The sequence below is a fragment of the Thermobia domestica genome, chromosome 18, assembly GCF_964235325.1.
Source record: "Thermobia domestica chromosome 18, izTheDome1.hap1.1, whole genome shotgun sequence".
In the NCBI taxonomy this organism is placed as follows: domain Eukaryota; kingdom Metazoa; phylum Arthropoda; class Insecta; order Zygentoma; family Lepismatidae; genus Thermobia; species Thermobia domestica.
In genome coordinates, this window is record NC_137471.1 from 177335421 (window position 1) to 177359078 (window position 23658).

A 23658-nucleotide genomic window follows, 5' to 3' on the forward strand; every position below is an offset into this window, starting at 1 on the left:
CTCTTACAAATTTTAACCTGGAAACTTCAAATATTTAGAAAAGGAACTTCATAATCGATCGAAGGCAACAATCCGTGCTGATTTTTCATTTAGAATTTTCATTGTTGAAACAGTTCCATTGTTAAAGGTTTGAACATCCAACTCAACAGTAAATCCATTTTAACAATGAAAAAATTCTAAATAAAAAATTGGCACGGATTGTTGCCTTCAATAGGTTATGAAGTTCTTTCTCTAAAAATTTGAAGTCTGTAGGTTGAAATTTGTAAGAGAAATCGTATATTTTCGTGAAAGGTAAAAAAATACATGAGAGATATACGAAGACTGTAATGACATCTATCGGCAAAACTTGCCCCTTTAAATTAACCTTAAAGAAATTTCCTATAGTTGAAGTATAAGTTTAAAGAATAAATTTAACTTTGTAAATCCAAAATGGTCACATTAAGGTTTAATATACTTTTTGTTCACCTGTTTCGACAATTTTAAAGAAGTTGCAGTTACTGGGAAATACAATAAAATGATAAATGTCGATTTCAGTTTCTTATTTATAGCACAATGTATCTATTAAGCTTTCACGATTTAGCAACACCGCTTTGATAATGCATAGAAAAGTGTAGTTTGTCTAGATTTGCCAACGCAATTATTTAAAACTGTTGTTGTTCGCGTGATTGTAGAAAAGTTATACTGTTCTGAGAGAAATCCTATACCGACCGCGGTCTATTTTCATCATACCTAGCTCATTTTGTAATAATGGAAAGGTGGCCAGAACTAGAAGGTACTATTGAAACCAATTTGAATTATTACTTCAAGAATAAAGATGCAAATTGCTTGCTTTCTTTTTGATATTTTGACTTCAAAATTGACATTATTCTATTCTACACGTCTTACTTAGTCACACACTAAATTTCAACTTGCGCAAATGAACGGATCCAAAGTTGTGGGGGTCAAATGTTGCCAAAAGTATAGGGGTTTTTAGGAAAATAGTGTTCGAGAGTGGATGATTAGATTATTACATTCTTTAGTGTAGAGTTTTCCGGCTGTTTTCTTGCACGATTTACATGTTTTATCTTTTGGGCACTTCCCTTTGCTGCAGATGAAAACAAAGCCAATTTTGTAATTATCTTTATCTTTTGTGTACATATCGGATCCACACATTTCACTTTTTCAGTGTTTTCTCTTGTCAGAATAAGATTATATTTTGCAAGGATTGCAATTGTATCTTCATTATTGAAGTAATAATTCAAATTGGTTTCATCAGTGCGTTCTAGTTCTGGCCATCTTTTCATTATTGGAAAAATGAGTTAGATATGATGAAAATAGAGCGTGGTCGGTATATGATTTATCTAAGAACAGTATTACTTTTCTACAATCACGGGAACAACAATGGCTCTTTAAACAATCGCGTTGGCAAATTTAGGCAAACTTTGCTTTTCTATGCATTATCAAATCAACGTTGCTAAATCGTGAACTCTTGTTATTCAAATTTATAAGCTGAATATTATACCAGTTTTGAAAATGACATCCTCTTAACTTTTGACCAGGTTTAATTTGCACAATTCAAATTTTCAAGCTACAAAAAATCAATAGTCCTAAAACCCTCTAAATTTTTGTCAAAATTTTGACCCCACGCAACTTTGGATCCTTTCATTTGAACTTTGGATCCAAGTTGAAATTTAGTGTGTAGAATAAGTAACACCTGTAGAATCAAATAACATCAATTTTGAAGACAAAATATCATAAGTCCTATAACCCGTCTCCTACCATATTAAGGATATGCAGAATACGTGTGCTAATGCACTTTTGTCCACGATAGTACATTTCCTTCCCATGGATGGGTCGGAACACAGATACTTCACACTTAGGCCTATATCATAGGTAATCTTGACGGGGTGCCGGTAATTGTATATTCCAGAGTTGGCAACCATAGATACAGGTTGGACTATTTATCTTGATTCGCCCTTGTAACATTTAAACTAATAAAAAAAAAAAATGCATGCAAATATCGATAGGGGAAATTGTTTGACATACTCTTGAAATGCAATCAGATTAACAGTGTTTCCAAACTAACATAGTTATATATTTTGTTTCAAATGGCACTTTGTCATGTTATTGCATATTTCAAATTTACATATTAAACGAAAACTTAATATTTCAAATTTATTGTTCAGTGTTGCAAACTAAGGACGTATCACAAACATCCGAATTCTGGTGGGCGGTGTAGTAGTAAGAACCAGTGTGAGGCGGCCGGGGCAACGCACATCCAAAATACTTTACTGTTTAACATTATGATCATGATATGGCGAATTTCAGTTGAATGGAAGCAAAAATATAAGGGATTGAAAATTGTATTTTTTCCTAAAGTCTTTATTTCGAAAAGCTACTTAGAGAACTCATCCAATTGCATAGATATCTTTCAATGGATGAGATTATAACTAGATATCTCAAACTGTTCTGGAGATAGCGTAAATATTGTTGAAGTTTGCAATACTGCTTAAATTATGCAACTCCGCGTTGTTATAGTTACACCTACCAAAAAGTATTTCTGTAATGTCATATAAGCAAAGTAAATTAAAAAGTGTTTCACAAAACTCCAACACATACACAATTTTAAACAATATATCAAATTTAATATATTTTTAATATCTCCGGAATGGTTTGAGATAAAATTGCTGTAAACGGCATTATGATCTTCATCTATTGGAAACAATCTACATAATTGGAGACGTGCTAATCATTTATAAGCTCTAGAGCTGGCGACCAGTGTTCAGTAGAAATGGTTTCTCCCTAACTCACTTGACTGCGCAGTTCCTGTTTCGCACGAAAATAATTGTTACTGGGTGAAAGAAAACACCGAATGTGAAATCTTCACAAGGTTGTAATTCGCCTCTCCTTCCCTGCCCTCAGCGTCTTAGCAGAGTGGGTAGAATATAAACTTTGTTTTCTTCACTAACGTTGAATCAGACACTGAAGATTTAGTGAAAACTTGATTGAGACTTTCCCAAATCTGCTTCCAATTGTCACATTTTGTGCAGTTTTACCTGTGAGTATGCTTCATGTGAGAGAGGCTTCGGTAGTCTCAACAGAGCTAAGACTACCGGAATTCACTGAAGACAGATTCTGGATGATTTGCTGACAATTTCCATCAATAAGTCTTCACTTAAGGACTTTGATCCGAGAACTGAATCGACAATTGATACTTCAGTGCAGATAAGAGAAAGAGCGTTACACAAATGTGATATTTTAAAGATATTTTTGAATATATATATGAATTGTTCAATGCAAAATTGATTATCCTGAACCTACTTGTCTGGTTTTGAAATTTTATGCACTGATGTAAATCTCTTTCTTTGTTAAACCAAAATATGCCTTGGGAGGGAACCTCTCATAATTTATACGTGGTAGATGCTGACGACCATTTTTGGATTGGTGAGTGGGTCTGACTTTGAAATTTTGCGCCCTGCATATATTCCACTCTCCCTCACACAATCACCTTAAGAGACGTGTGCGCATAATCCTTCATATCAAACTGAACAATTATTTTAGCATGTAGTATAACTTCACGTTTGCAAAAGAAACAACAAAGGGTAAATTATCTTTTCAACTCAACTGACTGATAGTATCACTCAAAATAGTTTGCTATTGCATTCATCAGGCTGAATATAATCATTACTGAAAAAAAATGTAAAGCATCACACGGGGGAAGGGTCATTTATTTTTTAAAATGTTGATTTTAAAAGCAAACTTTTGCCACCAGAAGAGCCTATAAATGTTAACCTCTTTCGAAAATTCAGGGAGGGGCAATTGGCCCTTTCTTGACCACCTCTGTGGGCGCCCATGTTTCGTAGGTTTATACCATTGTGTGTATATACAGTATATCTTTGTGTTCTTTAATGTAGCCCAAAGTCCACAGTCTGCTTCGTTCTACCAATGTTCCTAGGAATGGAGATAGAAAAAAAGTATCCCGTACCATGATAAAAATGTGATTTATCTCAATCCTCTTAGAAGTAAACTAAATCTTCATGGGTAGACATCAGTAATAGCAGTACAGACATCAGCATTTCAAGGTAGGGGACAAACCTAGCATTGGTCTTCAAAGTAGTGCAATTAGTTCTCTTGTAGGATAGAAAACATGAATATCAGTTACAAATTTACTTCCCGTTCAATAGCTGCATGTTTCTAAACACATTCACAGCATAGCTTAATTTAAAAGTGACTTCATTAGACTAAAGAATCAAATCATCGTGTTTGGCACATATGTGTAAGAACCATTCACAAAATACTTCCACACACCTATCTTCATCACTCAATGCAAGCAATAAGTTTGGAATGTCCTATTTCCATTTTGTATAGCAAAATGTAATGGTCAGTGATTCTCGTGACATTGTTTCCACGCCGGCACTTTTTAAAAACTGAAGAATCTGATTACCTTATTGGGACTGGTGAATTAAATTTCAGTCTCTAACGTAACCACCTCACTTGTTTGCCAGTAAGACTTCACTACTCATTTTCTTTGCTCAAATGATAATCACCTCGTGCAATTTTTGTGTCTATGTATGTTCTATCTGCCTTATCTGGTTTTATTTTATTTAGTTATGTTCTCAATTATAGCATAGATATTTGAATAGTGTATACATTAATTTGAGACATTCTGTGTCACAAATCAACAGAAAATGAGTCAAAACTTTATCACTCAACGAAAAAGTACTTTCGCTAAGTACTTCATTAGATAAGACGAGTTGGAAGAGGGAGTATAAAAGAAAAGAAAGATCAAAGGAAAAGCGAACCTACTAAACGTGTTTTAGTTACTTCATTATTCTTTCATTTTCTTTGTTACCATTTCCTTATCCTTTTCGTTAAACTTCAACGAAAGAGCTTCTAGGCTGGGTCAATCCAAATGAAATCGACCAATGATAGTTGCTGACAAAATTTAGTTTTTGATTAATTTCTTACCTAAATTTGTACCATATTCTGAGAGTTGAAAACGGGTATTCATTTATTTTCTTTAGCCGCTAAGGTTTTGTCGTAGTGGCCATTTTGTATAGGCGCCTGAGCGTATTTTGAACTTTTCAGAGGATTACGTTAAACACTGTAACTTTTTAGGTTTTAAAGATAATGAGTTAAAACCAAAGCCATATGAAAGATAATGGAATGGACAACTTTCTGTGTTCTGTGGCCATTGAGATGTACTTTAGAACGTCGGAGAAAAAAGCTCTGAACATTGGTCTTGGAAACCTAAAAATGTCCCTTCTTGGAATGTACACTTTGAAACGAAATAAATGACTCACTTTCAATTTTCTGTTTACATAGAGACTAGACAATAGACTACGGTCGAAACAAGTTTCAGATCGGAGAACCATATTCTTGACTTCTTGGAAATTTATAAACAATGCGAATTTTCGAAAATCATGTATTTTTACCATCAAATATCTCAGGAAGGACGCAAATGAAAAAGGTGAAATTTGCACAAAATACACGATAGTTTTGCAGTAACAAGTGGGTAAAATTGCATCACTGAGACTATGTGGTTTCCGATTTTTTTTTTTTTTTTTTAAATTTTTACTGGGACTTATCATGGAGCGCCATGAGGTGTGGATATAAACTTTGTAGCAAAAGTCAAAATAACAGAACAGTAATGTTAAATTGGTTAAATTTGCACGATTTATAAATCATATCTTGTAAAAAAAAAAAAAAAAAAAAAAAAAAAAAAAGCGTCTATTATTTCTTTTTTGCCTATAGCGCTGGTGTTAAGACATCAGTGAGGTAAACAGTTGACTTTTTTGTGTCGAGGGTTTGGCACTGATGTTGAAAGTACGACCTGTAGGAATTATGAACTCTGTGGGTGTGAATTTCCGGAGAACCTTAGTGATTGACACCTACACCTTGTCATTCGTAGGTAGTTTAAAAGAGGTTCTTGGGCCATGAGGATGGAAAAAGTGAACAAAAAGATCGTCCTGACTGATGTCTCCAATTCTCTCAATCCGCCATTTCTGGTCGTAAATACAGACTACAGTATCATTAGGTACAAACGACAACATGCTGTGTTCTGGAAATACTGAAGCACTGCAATCAGTAAATTCATCTGGTTGTGACAATTTATAACATCTGATTTGTGTTTGCGTCAGAGGTACAAATCTATATGATCTGGCATTGGTAATTCTTTTACAAATAGCAAATCTCGAATTTCTTGCTGTTTGACTGCACTTCTTCTGATAAAACATAGATAAATTATATACCTGAGATACTATCAACACAAAACCTGTACATCTGTTCAGCTGTTAAAATTTCGAATTTCGCATCATTGCAACAACTTATAACTCAGAAACTACTCAAGACCCAGTGATGCAATTTTACCCACTTGTTACTGCACAACTATAGTCTATTTTTGTGCAAATTTGGGATTTTTCACTTACGTCCTTCCTGAGATATTTGATCGTGAAAATACACGATTTTCGAAACTTCGCAATGTTTAAAAGTTTCCAAAAAATCAAATATATGGTTCTCAAATCTGAAACTTGTTTGGGACGTTGTCTATTATCTAGTCTCTATATAGACCAAAAATTGAAGATGAGTCTCACTTATTTCGTTTCAAAATATACATTCCCAAAAGGTAATTTTTAGGTTTCCAACATCAATGTTCAGAGCTTTTCTCCCGACGTTCTAAAGTACGTCTCAATGTCCACAGAACACAGAATGTTGTCCATTCCATTATCTGTCATATGGTTTTGGTTTGAACTCATTATCTTTAAAACCTAGAAAAAGTTACATCGTTTAACGAATCCTCTGAAAAGTGCAAATACGCAAACGTGTCTATAGAAAATGGCCGCTACAAACAAACCTGCGCGGCTAAAAAATAAATGAATACCCGTTTACAACTCCCTTAATGTGGTACAATCTTAGGTAAAATAAATAAATAAATATATAAATAAAATAAATTTTGTCAGCAGCCTTTGAGCTGGAAATTGGTCGATTTCATTTGGATTGCTCCGGCTTCTACAGGCCGGTGCACGATATGATCTGGAAGAGGGACGTGCGGAGGGGTGGGTCCTGATATTCTCCGAAATGCTGACTTTTCTGTAAATTTAGTGTAATGTTACGGGTGATTTGTACCAATTTTAATATATTTTTTTCCTCATATTTAATTTGGATCCCCCGAAAGCTTTGGACCCACCTCGAAATAAATTCGTGCGCATGTGCCTGGGGTTCAATTCTGATACAAAAATGTCTCAAACCCAGTGTGCTGCTATTCAATTACAAAACTCAACTAACTTGACGTATAGACGCTAGGGGGAAAAGTATTGCTTCATCTACAGACTTAATAAATAATGAATAATTTTAATAATAAACACTACAATATATGGCATGAAACCTAACACCCTATTCCCTCCTTTTAAAAAAAAATTACTTGTACAAGTACTACATGACTATGAAAACATCGGTATTTGCAGGACAGTATAAGTTTCTGTATAACACCATGATCGTTTCCGCAAGATTTCATAATTCTCAAGCTAGTTCGCTTTAAAAGTAGTTTCCCTAATGTCGGATATCAATGACGATAACTCAATTTCCAACCCGTTTTCATTAGGAATATTTTGATACTTCTTTTTCATTATGATATATCGTATTTTTTTTTAAAAAATAAAGAAATATATTATTACTTTTTATACAGGAAAAGATGATAAAAAAAAATACCATATATAATAAAAGTGGCGTTGGACATTCGGGTAGAAAATAGCATATTGTAGGATTTTAATTTGGTTGTAATAATAAAAGCCCTGTACAGAAATCTTAAATTAACTCTATACGCCTTTAGTTTCACACAGACTGTGTATAATGCACGCATATAATGACTTACGTTTAGATGGCCATGAATATTATGTTTGTTGGGCTATTTAATTTGCTCATGTGATATCTTTTTTTGTGCAGGGCTTGCTTTGGGCCATGTCGTGTATTACTCTCCTGAAGGCCAATACCGAAGGCTCTGATCTGACCAACGAAGTGAAGGCCGCTTTCAACGAAACAGTGAAAAGTGAATATAACACCATTTACACGGACTATATGCCAGTGGAATTCGCTGCTTTGGGAGCAGTCAGCTTGTGTCTAACATTATTGAATATTGTCTGCATTTTTGTGGCTGGTATTCTGGTTCTGAAGGTTAGTGTTCTACATATTTATGGAAACTGAATTCTATAAGGTTATTAAGACTTCTTGTCTCAGCACTCAGGAAATTATAACAAATTATAAATATTTAGTGTAAAGATTAAATAAGATTACTATAATCCTTGAGGGCTGAAAGTTATATGAAATAAATAAATAATAAATAATAACAAAAAACAAAATAAATAGGATGTAACTTAAAAAGCTGTAGCTCTGATTGATTATTCGTTCATTTTATCATTATTCAAATAGTATACTTGTTAGTATTGTTCAATTAGTATTGTTCAATAGACCTAATCACTGCGAAATTAAAATACCGCTAATTTTACAATAATTATGTGATGTCTTTAAATAGATTAAAGATAATCGAAATGAGGAACAAGAGCGCGCTAGGCAATATTATTTTGCATGAGGTACCGTTATCGCGAGTCACCTAGTAGCTTTCTGTTTGGAGTCATTTATAAACGCTAAAATAAATGCCGATTTTCTAAATGACTGGAAATCGAAAGCAGATAAGTGAGCCCTGATGACGGTATCCATGTAAAATAATGACTAGAGCGCTCTTCTTCCACTTTTCGATTATCTTTTATCTATTTGAAGATATCACATAATTACTGTAAAATTAGAGGTATTGTAATTTCGTCGTAATGAGGACTCTTAACATCTTACTGACTTTGTATTTAAAACTGTTAATTTTTGTATTGGTTAGTTTGTTGTAGTCCTTCAATTAGTCGAACTGTTGTTAAGTGTGAAGATGTTCTCGTATTGTTTGAAGTAAAATTCGAACTTATGTCATAAATATTATTCAAAGATTGATTGATTTTTCGATCTCAACTGAGGAAGCTGAAGCAATTATCCAACCTACTTCTGGAGAAAATTCTAGTTAGTTAAAGGAGTGACTTTTTTTCTTTTTTTAAATCCATATTGTTGAAAGTCATGTTTGTGGTCCTTAATTTCTTGAACCACCCGACCAATCTCGATCAAATTTTCAGCATAGATGAAGTTTGGTCCTGGAATAGTTTCTATCACTTTAACGGGTCAACTTAGGATAAAGGGAGGGGCAGGGATATTTAAAAATGATCAAAAATGACCGATATTAGTGTCGAATCTATAGTTTTCGGGGTCGCTCAGAACAGTGTCAGTTCCGATGCTGTTTAAATCCAAATTCAGCCCTTTATGTCCACAACGAAATGTATTCTCCCCGTGTAAACAACGGACAAATTCTAAGATACTCACTGAAAGTACACGCCACCTAGACATGCTTTGAAAAAGACATATCACAGGGTTTTAATCTGTCGAAATAATAACCTTTATAAATGTAAACACCAAATGTACGTAAAGTACGTATATTATCTTATACATAAGTGCGCATTATATATATATATATATATATATATATATATATATATATATATATATATATAAACTTTTTATAACATGAGCCTAATATTGTCTAATGTTTTGCAGATCAAAGAAGTAGCTCCTCAGGCTTCCCATTCCGACACTCGACGCTTCTGGAGGCACGATCTCAGACTTGTAAGGGATTACAACAAAACGCTTCACCAAGAAGAAGGAAAGAACATTGGCAGACAGTAAGTATTTACGTTAGGAAATAGAAATACTAATTAAACATTTCCATGATTGAAATGTCACACCACATTTACTGTGAAGCATCACTTCATTTCACAATATTCTGGTTGAATAAATGAAATATAGATTGATTTTTTTGTCACTAAAATCCTTATTGAATATTTGAAGTTTAAAACAGACTTCAAACACACAATAATAATAATAATAATAATAATAATAATAATAATAATAATAATAATAATAAAAACTTCGGCAAAATTTTAACTAGATAATACATAGTTTGATGACAATGCATTAGACATGTTATGTAATAAAAGGAAGAAACGGTATCTTTATAGCCTGTCAATATTGATATATATAAAGGCTCACAAAACAAAACTTCTGATCAAGACACAGAAAATAGGATATATCCTTTGTCTGTGCATCAGGGTGTGGAAGAGTTTGAGGATGGGAATACATAAACGGAAGCTGTACTGAATACACTATTGTAATGAGCTGTGAGCTTCTAGACAGACAGGTGGGGAATATAAGCATTGCAGGAGCATCTGAAATTGTAATCGAGCAATAAAAGATTTAGTTTAAGACATCACGCTGAACAATGGATCAGTAGCGGCTCGATACCATAATCTGAGGTAGTTCTGCACATTTGGTTTTTTGTATATTAAATTTCCCGTTTGCAGTTACTAATTATAAAATGTACACGAACCGCATATCTTTCAGCACTCTAATCGTTATACATAAATGACAATTATAATTGAAATTAACAAATATATATACAACTTGACTGTATCGCAACCAAAACACTATTGTTTTGCTTATTGGGTGTCAGTGGCGTATTTAGGATTTTGTTTCGGGAGGAGCTATACACAGCATATGAATAAGCACTTAATTTTTCCTTTGGGATGCCTACAAGTTTAAATGAATTTCGGGGGATCTTGAGCCCGATAGCTCCTCCCTAAATACGCCACTGTTGCGTGTAACAAACTTTAAAAATACCATATCCATATTGTAAGAAACATTGTTTTCAGATACCATAACAATTTTAGATTCACGTAATGTCTACAGGTAGAAATTTTATCAATACTACTGAATTATAAATATTTTATAGTTTGTAAATAAAGTCTATCCGACATGTCTTCTGCTGTACAAAATGTCCTATTACTCTATGATTAAAGTTCGGCATGATGGATATGAAATCACGCTCGATGGATAAGGCAGCCAAAACATTGATTCTTTCCTGACATATTGTGCTTCTCGAAAATGTTTTAACTATTTTAAAATTAGACTAGTAACTTCTGCTTCAGCTATTGTCGTTGGGGTAATTAGAAGAATTTCCAAAAGGCTTATGGTTTTCTTAAAATTGTCACACAAATTGTGTTTGCTCAGAAAATTTGCACAAACTTGAACATGGAATACTATTACTTTCAAAGCGCACAACAATTACACTGAACACCGTTATCGAAAACAAGAGAAGGGAGCCTCATGTACGTCAAGTCGTGTGTCTTCGGCTTCTTCGGAAGTATTTGTGAGTTCTGAGCTGCTGGGAGTGCAGCTCTAGTAAATCCTATCCAAGAAACAAGGAAAACGTAATACAGTGCGGCTGGTGAAGATTTTGGTTTGAATGCTAAAGCATAGGGTAATCCGTGCACAGCTCTTGCAGTATTATTAAGCCTTTAGAAGGTGTTTCCAGTTATACTGCGATATGTAGCATATCCAGCAGTACAATTTCAGGACACCGTTAGACCAAATATCATCATTACATGTTATTACCTTGATTAAATTAAATACAATTCAACTCAATTGAAAATACATTTATGCCACTAAAATAGCTGGTAGTTCTGCAGCTCTGTAGCACTTATAAGCAAGCCGCCCCTGCAATGGATACATTTTAACAATGTAAATGAGATTCGAAGAATTGTAACTACCGAAGTAGTAGAAATATTTGCTTCATCTTTGTGATAGAATGTTGGAAATTCGGTCTACTGTCTAATATAGGATATGGATTCCTTGTATTAATTTGACGGTCGTGTAAAATTTCAAGGGGCTAGTTTTTATAACGAAATGTGAGAGTGAAAAACATCCAGCAAATAATTCAGGGTGGCTTGGGGAAAACTCAAGTGGTAATGAAATAAGCAGTATTCATGAGCGTAAGCATAACCAGAACTTCTTTATGAGTTTGCACAAATTTAATTAAAGCAGAACTTTTCATGTGACCAGAACTTCTTTTTATATCAGTGTGCACAAAGGTAATTCAGGTCTACTGACTCGCACATTATAACATTATGACGTGAACTTTTTATTGGGTTTTTAATGTATTAAAAATCAGATAAAATGTAATTTCAATGAACTGAAAAATGAAAGATAAAGAAATATTTAAAAAAAAACATGAAAACTGGAGAATTAAAAAGAGAATCAAACTATTTTATTAGAATGTGCACAGGCATTCCCCATATCTACACCTATATTTATGAGTTTTTGTAAAGAGTTGAGATTGGACGTTTTTTCTTTTCGACCAAATTAAATAGTATTAAAGTTTCGGGCAGGAAAGCTAATACTCCCGATTGGAAAATGAAATGAAATATTTAAGTTCTACGTCCCACGGTTATGCCGGTTAGGCTAAAGGAGACTGTGATTATGAGAAATGAATGAAATGGTGGAATGAAGAAAGTGGGACGAAACGGAAGAACCCCGAGAAAACCCACGAGCACGTTGTTTGTCCACCACAGTCCACACGGCGCGAGCTGGGATCGAACCAGGGACCCCAAGAACCGGAGCTGATGGCTCTACCGCTGAGCCACCGCGCCCCCCACTACTTCCAAATGGAGTGTGATATAAAATATAATATAAGGTGTAACATAAATGCATGGCCAAAAGTGACGAGGTGATTGCGGACATCCAAATAAGTAAAAATACTCCTATAAACATGAGTCCGATATTGCTTAGTTACCGAGATACAGGGTGTTCAAATGTCGAGTCCTTCCAATGGCTTACTATGGGAAAGTGAATGGAAATGTTCAGTATTACAGGAATAATACAATCAGGTGGAATTATGTCTGTGCAAATACATTTACACTATGAATATTAAAATTTTGTACACACATTCAATGCACCCCTTAGTATTTCCCGCGAAAAATCCCTTTTTTTCGCGATTTTCCCGCCTCAGATACAAAACTAAGACATGTGAATGGTACAGTTTGAAAGTCTGTTCTATTCTGAAGAGTTATGTACGAACCATAATCCTAGGATAAATAGAGATGTCTTAGGGAACTTCTATGTTATATCCGGGTCATCTGGGGCATTGTAGGGATGATGTTAGTTCATTGGTAAATATTTTTTCCCGCCCTTACTATTAAAGATAGAAGTTTGAAATTTTGTACACACATTTAGTGCACCCTTTGAATTTTTTTAGTTGATTTTGAGATCTGTGCGTTAACACAGGGGGTCCAGAGGGGCACAAAATTTGAAAAACATCAGAAAAAATCCCAATTACTCAACATTTCCCGCCTCGGAGACATGATAGGGAAATGATACTGGTACCATTTGAAAGTGTTCTATTTTGAAGAGAATGAGGTATGAACCATGATCCTAGAATAAATACGAATGATGACGTGCAAAAGAAGCCCGCAAAAAAAAAAAAAAATCCCCACAATACCCCAGATTCTCGTTTAAAACAGCATCTCAGGTAAAAATTTCCTGAGACACCTATTTATCGTTCGTATATTATTCTCTTCAGAATAAAACACTTTGAAACAGTACCATTCACATGTCTCCGTGTGCCCAAGGCGGGGAAAATCGCGGGAAAAGTATTTTTTTTGTTAAAAATATTCCTTGTCAAATAACACTTGACCCATCTGGATCCCCCTGTTTTAACAGATATCTGAAAAATCTTTAAAAAAAAAAACTAAAGGGTGGCTTAATGTGTATGCAAAATTTCAATCTTCTAGGTGCAAAAGTAAGCCCGCCAAAAAATAGGCACAACAAAAAAGTATTTTTAAAAAAATTATGGCGTCATCACACCCTATGTCTCGACGCAGAAAGGCGTGAAAGTATACGTAAAGTGTTCTACAACGCTTCCAGGGTTGAAGAAAGAAAGAAAGAAAAAAAAAAAAAACTAAAAAGCTTTATCGATACATTTTTAATCGAATGATGAAGATTCTACCCTATCATCAAAAAATGTATGATATAAGTTAAAGGGGTTAAACAAACTGATTAAATTACATTAAGAAAAGGTTCCTGGGGTTTTGAGATTTGTCACTTATAAGAATTATGTAACAAAAAGTGAACTAAATCAATATCTTAATAGGACCTCCATATCTGCAATGCTATATTATTTGTTTTAATAAGAATATATACATTTTGAAACATAAAATATATAATGCAATAATTAAAATTATATATGTGTGTTTTGGCATCTGTTTAATTTTTTTGTGAATTAAAGAAAAAAATCGTATTAAATCACATGGGTTTTCTCAGTTTAGTTTAACTTCCCCAAAATTGTAAACTTAGAAAGTTTTTTAAGGTTTGAGTGTTTATTGGTATTTAATCATTGGTGTTTTTCACTTTCAGACTACTAGATGAATTGGGCGGAACAATCCCTCACGAGGACTTAGAAGCCGCTGCAATGCAAGAGGCAGCCAATGATGCTGTTTTCCGCCGAGTAAGAAGGCTCAGCTTCTTCAATAGATCACCAGAGGTGAGTAATGGGGTTTTGCTCGTCGAATGCTATGGTGAAATATTGTAAGACGGAAGAAATCATTTGCCGTCTATGAGAAAGATTACTGATTACATATGTTAGGCTATGAACTGGCATAGCCATGCTAAGGCAAGATATAAACTGGCATAGCCACGCTAAGGCAATATATAAACTGGCATAGCCACGCTAAGGCAATATATAAACTGGCATAGAGATGCTAAGACAATATATAAACTGGCATACTAAGGATGTATATAGACTGGCTTAGCCATGCTAAGTGATGGTATAACTTAAAGGTATTAATAAATTGAAACTGATGGCGTGATCTTGTAATCTAGCTTCTTTGAAGCGAGATAGTGTGGTGAGAAGCAGGCCGGTAGCCAGCCCAAAAATGTAGGGGGGTCCGGTAGAAGTTAGGGGGTCCGATCCAACTACATTATAGTTTATCACCATATTATAGTTAATTTGAAAGTCTACCGTGAAAATTTCAGGGAGACAGTAAAAATTTAGGGGGTCCCGGCCCCCTAGAACCCCCGTGGAAACGGGCTTGGTGGGAAGCAGCTCTTACTGTCAGGGTTGATCCCGCATGATGGTTTGTTCACCCGAATTGCTCTGGATGCAAGCACCGATTGTGGTTCCGAATCAAAGATACAGATTTTTTCCTTCAAGGGCTTGGGCGCAACCACTGAAATTTACCATTCTGACCTCCAAATACATCTTTCTACCCTCAAATTACCATTTTCCAGTTTGATTGTACCATTTTCAGTGAGCTTCTGCCCGCTCCCTCCCAGTAATTTCATGGGCACAACCTGCGCCCTAAAGCATCCTGTGGATATCCCGGTTCAAAATCCTGTCAATCTATGACCAAATTTGATCTAATTTCTGTAAAATCTATATACATGTTTAGCTAACTTTCGACTCTTTCTTCGAATTTTTAACACGGTTAATGAAATCAGAATGAAATCTCATTCCATGAATGATTCCGTAAGTTAACGGCAGTAAACTTCCTTCAATACTACTAATCCATACCAAGTTTGTCTCCTTTATAAGTCTTTGTATGATTTTTATTTTGACGAAAGAGAAAATCTAGTTTCAGTATCAGAGAATCGAAAGCAAAATATAAAACTCTGTAGGGATTACAGACCAAATGTGAATAAAGTGATAGTAAAATTCTTGAGTGAGGCTATATATCACAGCAGTCTGTGAAAATGTTACGAAAACACTTTCGCATTCAAAAAGAATGGGATAATTTTGGAGCTAGAGGGGCAAAATCTGGTAAAAATCACCATGTTTACAGGAGAAATGAGTTGATGTTACTTAAGTGTAAATACTATGTACTAACCTAACCTAAACCATCAAAAACACAGAAAATATACAAAGAAAGTACGTATTTTAAGCAAAGAATTCTGATCCCCTCTAATCCAAGGATCCTAACCGAAACTAACCTAACCTACTAAACCTTCAAAGATTAGAGAAAATGTAACAAGAAAGCACGAAATTTAAGCAAAATATTCTGGTCTCAGTTCCAAAAATATGCCAAAAGAATAATGTAGAAAAGAGCACGTCAGTAATCAAATCCTCACTGAAGTATTCGTTGTAATATCAAATAAACCGTTTGAAGAACAATCTTTCGAAACTCAAACGTATTCACTTTCACACCTCCAAATTATTATAGATTGTTTAAAGAGATATATTAAAATTTTCACGGACAGTTATCAGTGTTGTTAATATTTACGTAAAGAATGGTAGAGGATGTAATAGGATTATCAAAATTAAATTCATAAATAAAAACATTTGCTCCATAGCATACACATCTGAAATCTTTATCGTTCGATAATTGGTGACGACTGTGATTTTATTTATAAGTATAAACACTTAACTTCTTATACACTTTGTTCCATCTCCTTCCGTTCTTACTTAAGCATTGACAATGCTGACAACTATTGGCGAAAATTCAAAGTTTAATGTAACTATTTGAACTATATATTATAATTTGGAGGATCAGTAGTGACGTGAGAGTACCTTTTTGAGTTTGATCTCACCAAAATACTAAAGTTAGGAATCTCAAATTCGGTCTCATATATATATTGGGGAAGGGGAGAAAAGAAATAAACTAGTTTGAAGTTTAACTCAAAACAAGTGAAAAAGTGACTGACTGGACCAAGACTCGAACCCGGGATATTCCGGCATAGCGTGTCGGTGCGTTAACACTACGATACCTAATCCGCTTTTCAGAACAGCCACTCACTCTCGAGGTCTGTGCTCTCATCTCGAACCATTGTTGCCACAGTCCTAACTCAGAAGTGGGTTGAAAAATAATACCAAATTGAAGCAAAAAGGGCTGAATTTTATACCAGTGTAATACACGGCTCTATAACACGAAACTGAAAGAGGTAATGTTCTAAAACAACCCCTCTCTTCCAAGAGCACAAATCAACGTGTCGATATAGATCTATAAAATGCAGAAATGTCCGGATATCTTTATATTCGTCAATATGGCGTCACTAATAAACAACTTAGCCCTCTAAGCCAGCAATTAGGTCAATGTATTTTTCGTGCTATTATCTTTTGGTGTAGAATCTTTGCAATGACATAAATTATAGACTTGAGCACATGCTGGTCTTCTTCAGAATATTCAACACTTGATTCAATGTGTTTGTGTGGTTCTATTTCTTTTTAAGGTTTGAAGATATTTCCACCTCACTGCTTCCTTCTCGTCTCCTTCATGCGTGGCGCTCATGCGCCCACCTAGCGTCATTTGTATCCCAGTATAGTTCGAATTACGAATTTTCTACACAAAGTTCCTAAGTGTTAAGCGATGCAACGCCACAGGATGCAAGTGTGAACAGGACAAAAGTTCACCAGTATTTTTTAAGAGTCCAACACACGGTATAAGTAACGTGAGATGCAGGAAAAATCTTACTGACACTGTAGAAAATGTGACAAGTATTTGTTAAATGATGCTGAATTGGGAAGAATTGTACCAACTTTTTCACAAAAGGGGCTGAAAATGCCAGCGTGGTACCAACGGGCCGATGAATGAGAAAAAGGGCTGAATTTGGTACAATTGTACCAAGTGTGGCAACACTGTCTCGGACCACGTGGGTTGTACCACAGACCCATGCTGTGATTGGACAATCACTGTGTCCATATACCGAAACAAAAAAAATCTGCTTTTTCTTCTTTCATTAATATCTATATGAAATTACAACAGTCACAGCTGATCGGTATATGGACACAGTGCTTGTCCAATCACAGGAGGAGTATCTTGTACAACCACGTGGTCCGAGACGAGAGCACAGATCTCGAGAGTGAGTGGCTGTTCTGGGAAGTGGACTAGGTAGCGCAATTGTTAACGTATCGGCACAGTATGCTGGAGGATTCCGGGTTCGAGTCGCGCTCCAGTCAGTCACTTTTTGTGTGCTATAGAATTCTTATCTACAGAGGATCTGGTGTGTTAAAAACTTGGTTGTTTCCTCTTTCATTAATATCTATATGTTGAAGTTTGTTTTGGATTGTACATTGCAAAGTTGAATCTAGAGTAAGCAATGATGATATTTGCAGATTGTTTTGCTCGGAGTAATAATGTATACCAAAAGTACAGTATATCAGAAGAGAAAAACTGGAAAATAAATATTTTGTGTCTTAGCGAACTTGCTAATCTGAAGATTGCAAAGTAAGATGACAAAAGCGAAGACATAGCTGAGGGATAATTTCATATCAAAGTAGAAGTAAATTTCTAAGTACAGGTTACACTTTTAAGTCTAGCAACAAAACAAAACAAAACAAAACAAAACAAAACAAAAAAAAAAAAAAAGCAACAAGTTCAATATTTGAGGACAATGCTACTACAACCTAATATGATAAATTAGTCTAATACTAGCATAGATGGAGTTTTTTTTAACACATCTGTACTTTTTGTGTTCCACATTACTCCTTGATGCACTTTATCAGTTTTTTCTCGTTTTTACCAAACTATTCTTCAGTAGACAATACAACAAACAATAGATTTACAAAATAATTGTACGTATTTATTCAGTTATTTTATTTTAAAGCTTTTAAATTAAACACAACTCAAAACCCAGATACGAGATTTTGTGCTGACCAATCGAGGATTTAAAACTGGGAAATGAGAGTTTAGCATATCGGCATGCCTATTCCGTTGTTGCCGGTCAACTTGATTGAACTCTTAATTCTGCAAATGGCTCCCAAGTTGTTCTCTTGATGCTAGGTGAACGCTGCACTGCCAACATCCTTCAAGTTTCCGTTACGATCATCATTTCGGTTACTCACTGAACTCAGCGCTGCTTAAGTTGCCTCACGAAAATTAGTAGGGCAGCCCAGCTAAAGTTTTGAATTAAAATTACGAAATTATTCTAGGAGTTCGTGTTCGTGAGTATTGAGCAAAATGCTCTATACATTAAAAGGGCATGTTAGCATGCCAATAAAATTTCCTTTCATTAAATCCAACTCCAAATTTTGATGTCCAATAACTCAGAAACCAAAGGCGTGCATACTAATATTCCAAATGTGTACTAAGCTCGTGAGGTTCTATCACTAACCCAATTTTGGTCAAAATCTGACTAATTTCATTGATCGCGTACGAAATATATTCTCTTTGCAATTGAAGTTTTTATAAAAATAAATGATAACATAGGCTTAATTCAGAATTAAAATGTTAACTGTTAGTTACAGTACTTATTCATGTTTAATGTCTGTGTAAATAAAATGTTTCTAATTCTCTTTGTAGATTACCCAACATATTGGTTTGGGACGATCCAATTCCACCTGGTCGCCAAAGGCAACAGGGGAAGAAGATAGGCCAACAATGCAAGAACTGGAAGACCTATACGCATCTATGAACCAGACGAAACCCGCAGCAGCCAACGACAGAGGTGCTCGGTATTCCATTGGTCAAACCTTCATCCCTGGAGGTGGACAAGTGCGAAAACTGTCCCTGGGCACGCGAATGCCATCATCAAACGCTGCTTGGATGCCGAATGGAACTCAAGCAAATGGACTGGCAACTATTATGGAAAGTAATCCAAACCTGGCCCCCAATGGCAGACATCTCTCTCCGCCAGGCAGGCTTATGAGTGCTCCCATGTTCCAAGCCCCCCAGCAGCGATTTGTGGTGACGCCAGTGCAGCAGAATCTCCAGGGACCTAGAACACGCCGACGCAGCACTATAACTGCAGAACAAAACAAAGCAGCTGCTAAGCTAAATGTTGATTAGTGTAACAAATGCATTTTACAAATGTATTGTACAGTAAATTAAGAAATTAAAGTATTAAATTGTATATTCTTGTACATAGTTTAGTTGTGAGTTCCTAATATACCAAATAATGGAATAGATATATTTTTAAAAAAATAAATATGTATATTTTGAACATTTATTTTTATACACAGAGTAAAATAAAAGTTGCACAAATGAAGAATCTAAGGCAAGATTCAGTTTTTAACAAATTGTATACTTAAGTCAGAGATTTTTCTCTTGTGGTTGTGCCTAGTGATTTTAAAATGTTTTCAGTATGTTACTGCATAAAAATTTTTAAAAAATAAATGTTTATAATAAATGTTATTCTCGTATGTAAAATAGAATACTTTAAAATAATATATGTTAATATATATGTATATGTATTGTAATTGGAAATTTTAAATACATTCCTAGTATTTAGTTAATTCTTGTTTTATTTCTGTTTGATTTACTTATGTTGGGAGTTAATTGCAAAAATGATTTAGAGCAACATTTCTTAATGTTCGTACTTACGTTAAGATAGCGTAGACGTTGTATTATTTTTGACTATACTCCAGCTAAATCACACCAACATTGTAACATAGATAAATAAAAACAAATTTATATACGGTCAAGTTAAGGTGGATCACTACCCGGAAGTGAGTATAAGCATTAGTTTATTGCCTTAACCAACGCGTAAAGAAATGGCACATATTATAAGTATTACACTATAAAATAGAGTTATGCGTCAGCTACAACATGAGATACTATTTTCTGTGCTTATGTATTCTGTTATTTATTTATTTATTTATTTATTTATTGAACAAATTCCCAGATACAGCATAACTTTGCCATTTTACACAGGGACATGCTAACAAAAGAGAAAAAAACAAGATAACAATAACAACAACATAGAAAAAAGAGTGTAAGAGTAAAACTATTCCGTCAAAGCTCGCTTAATTACTCTTTCAAACACTGGGTAGCTCGAGAAAATGTCTACATCAGTTGTTACTTGATTATAACAGTTTGGTATTCTATAAAAAAGAGACCTCTGTATAACAGCCAACCTAGGACGGGCAAGATGGAATAGGTGGGTATTCCGGGTGATGCGGGAAGGGACACGTAAGGATAGTTCCTGAAGTAATATTTCCGATCTTAAGAGGGAGAAGGAGTGCGCCACAGCGGCCGGAATATTGGTGTTCAATTTAACATGGGATCTCAACCATTTTTTAGGCAAATCGCGGTTTCATTTCGTTCTTTCGCAAAAATGTCTCAGTAGCGCACTAAATATGATGCATCTCATTTTAAAGGTGCAATTTGAACGCTGTGCGTGATATTTTCTTCTTATAAATACAGATAATTATAATCCAAATTCCCATAAGAAAATTATCAAAATCAGGCGGAAAAGTCTTCTGTTTTTTTACAGTAATGAAAAGAGCTAAAAACTCCGGACTTTTTTGAGAATGGACTACAATCTTTGTATTTGTGCGCTACTGTACTATTTTTTCGCTGTTTCCAAAGACATTCATTACACAATCGATGAGAAATTATATCCTTCATTATTAAATCTACAGAAATCAGAAATCAGATTTTTTCGTGTTCACGTACTTGGCCGTATAACTGCTAGATGGCACTATAGTCATTCCTCATCCCCCTTTCCTTCTCAGCGGGAGCCAGTCCTTTTGAAAATCTATTGAGTCTTTTGAACTTCTTAACAGGGGCGGGAGGAAGGAAATCATTGTGAAGAACAGGAACTTCAAACACGAGGAATGGCAAAATTTATGACCTCTTTGGTTGATGGTTTCTGTTTCAGCAGTACAGTGTGTTTGTAGATGGTTTCTGTGAGAAGAAGTAATTTGTGTTTGTAGCGATAAATTCAACCTTTCGACAAAAATTTGTGAAGGAGAAGCCGAACCAAAGGCTTCGTTTATCTATTCCAAGAAAGAAATGAAAACTTCCTGCAGGCTAAGAATATACATGCAAGAGAAAAAATAAGATACATTATTATAATCTTTAGGATAGATTAATTCCCGAAATATTCTTTGTTTACCTGTCAAAAAATCAAGAATAATATGGTATAAAGCTCTTTCATCAGCTTCCATCGTACAACATACTAGACACACACATTTATATACATACATACATGTACATTATATATATATATATATAGTGGCGAATCCAGGATATGATCAAGGGAGGAGGTAAACCATAGTTTGCCTCTTTATCCAGAGTAAACAGGATTGAAGCCTATTTTATCCAGTGTATACCTGAGCGTCAAGGGGGGGGGGCTATAGCCTCTATAGCCATCCTTGGATCCGCGCCTGTATATGTATACTATTTACAGTGTCGCAGTTACGTGTAAGCGAAACGAGCTATAGCTTAGGGCCCCGCTCTCTTGGGAGCCCCAAAATCTAAAGAAAAATTGGATTTCTAAAATATAAGAAAATTTAAAAAAATAAAGTAAAATTTATATATACGTAGCAACAGTGCTTCCTGCTGTGTAGCCTACGTTCGTGTAATTAATAGGGCTCCTTCTACCAGTCTGCTTCCTAAATTATCTCTAGTTTCTTCATTGCTGTATGTAGGGTGCGTATGTTCATCTGGACACATAAAGGACCCCATTACCTTCAACAGCTTGGGGCCCCACTAAACCTAAATCCGACTCTGACTATTTATGCATGTTTGCTCCCTCTTTTTTCGAAGCAGTGCTTCTTTGATATTGCTTCCAATTTCGGCAGGTTTTACCAAGGGGGGAAGAGTTCTTACTCATTCCAGGCATTCAAACTAGGGACTGGACTACTTGCTTCCAACATTCTGTCCCCCATGTTTCCCGGTCTGAATCAATTGTCTAAAGCCCATAAAACATTCAAATTCATATGTAGATGTTGCTCATCAGTGTCGACACCTAAATATTTCTCAATCAACGGTAGGGGTGTTTGGTATCCTCAATCTGTCTCCCTCTTATTAGCGGAGCGGTAGTAATATTCGGTAGTAATTCTTTTAAAAAAATGTTTTTTAATGTATGTAGTAACGCATAGGAAACTAAATTTTAATATACCCTACTAGTATAGAAACGTACCATACGGTACCTTACCAAAATAAACACCCTATGCCAAGGACGCAAACATTAACAATAATAAAAAAAGATGATAATAATAAACATTTTAAAGATATTCTTTCATTAATCAAGTCGCACTTAAAAGTTTAAAAAAAAAGTTTATGCGTGTCTAAAAAACAGGGATGCGCTCTCATATAGGCTTACAGTTACTTTATAAATTCTTAAAATGACGCACTCCATTCTTTTTGTTTAGTCTTGCATAAACAAAATTATTTTTAACTTTTTAGTGGGAATTTATTAACAAAAGAATGTCTTTAAAAGGTGTCTTATCATTTTTTTAAATTCGTTGGACACCTTTTTCAAATCCTAAAGTGATATGCAACCAGGGATACCAGGGCTGGTTAAAGACTAGTATTTATTTTAGGATAAGGAAGTTGAAAATAAAAACATATTAAAATTTGCTTTTAAAATAAATAGATATATTGCAAAGTATGAAAGTAAGCATGGAATATTGTATTGTCACCGGACTTACATCGCTCTGCAACAGTTCTTAGTTCTATGACGTCAGGAAACAAGTTCAATTTATACGAACACTTATTTAATGTTTGAAACAAACACCTGTTACATCCTTGTACACTCATGTCCAAAATGATTGTCGCATATCTATAACTGTCTTCTTGTAAAAATATCATGTAATAATGATTTTGCAGGAGACTTTTAATACTGATACTATGTGTACAATCGGGAAATATATGTGGTAAATTTCATAGGAAAATACAGTAATTATAAATACGAAGATTAGAATGAGTAAAATACACCGTAAAATGTTGCTAAATGGACACGAAAGTTTTGTTTTCGTTTTATTGTTCTTATTTACTGCTCTTTTGACATGAAATTTGCCACATACATGTCTTTGCCAATTGTACGCAT

The 23658-nt window shown here is 34.8% G+C and overlaps 1 protein-coding gene across 1 annotated transcript in view; it reads left to right on the forward strand.

The window, feature by feature from the left end:
• The window catches only part of LOC145675798 (uncharacterized), a 226386-nt gene extending 206270 nt beyond the window's left edge, over positions 1-20116 (forward strand). The window contains exons 9-12 of the mRNA XM_081746501.1: positions 7921-8148; positions 9619-9743; positions 14308-14434; positions 19185-20116. Of these exons, the coding sequence (XP_081602627.1) occupies positions 7921-8148; positions 9619-9743; positions 14308-14434; positions 19185-19670 (966 nt within the window). The 3' untranslated portion in view covers positions 19671-20116. The remainder of the gene's footprint in view (positions 1-7920; positions 8149-9618; positions 9744-14307; positions 14435-19184) is intronic.
• The last annotated feature ends 3542 nt before the right edge of the window (positions 20117-23658 follow it).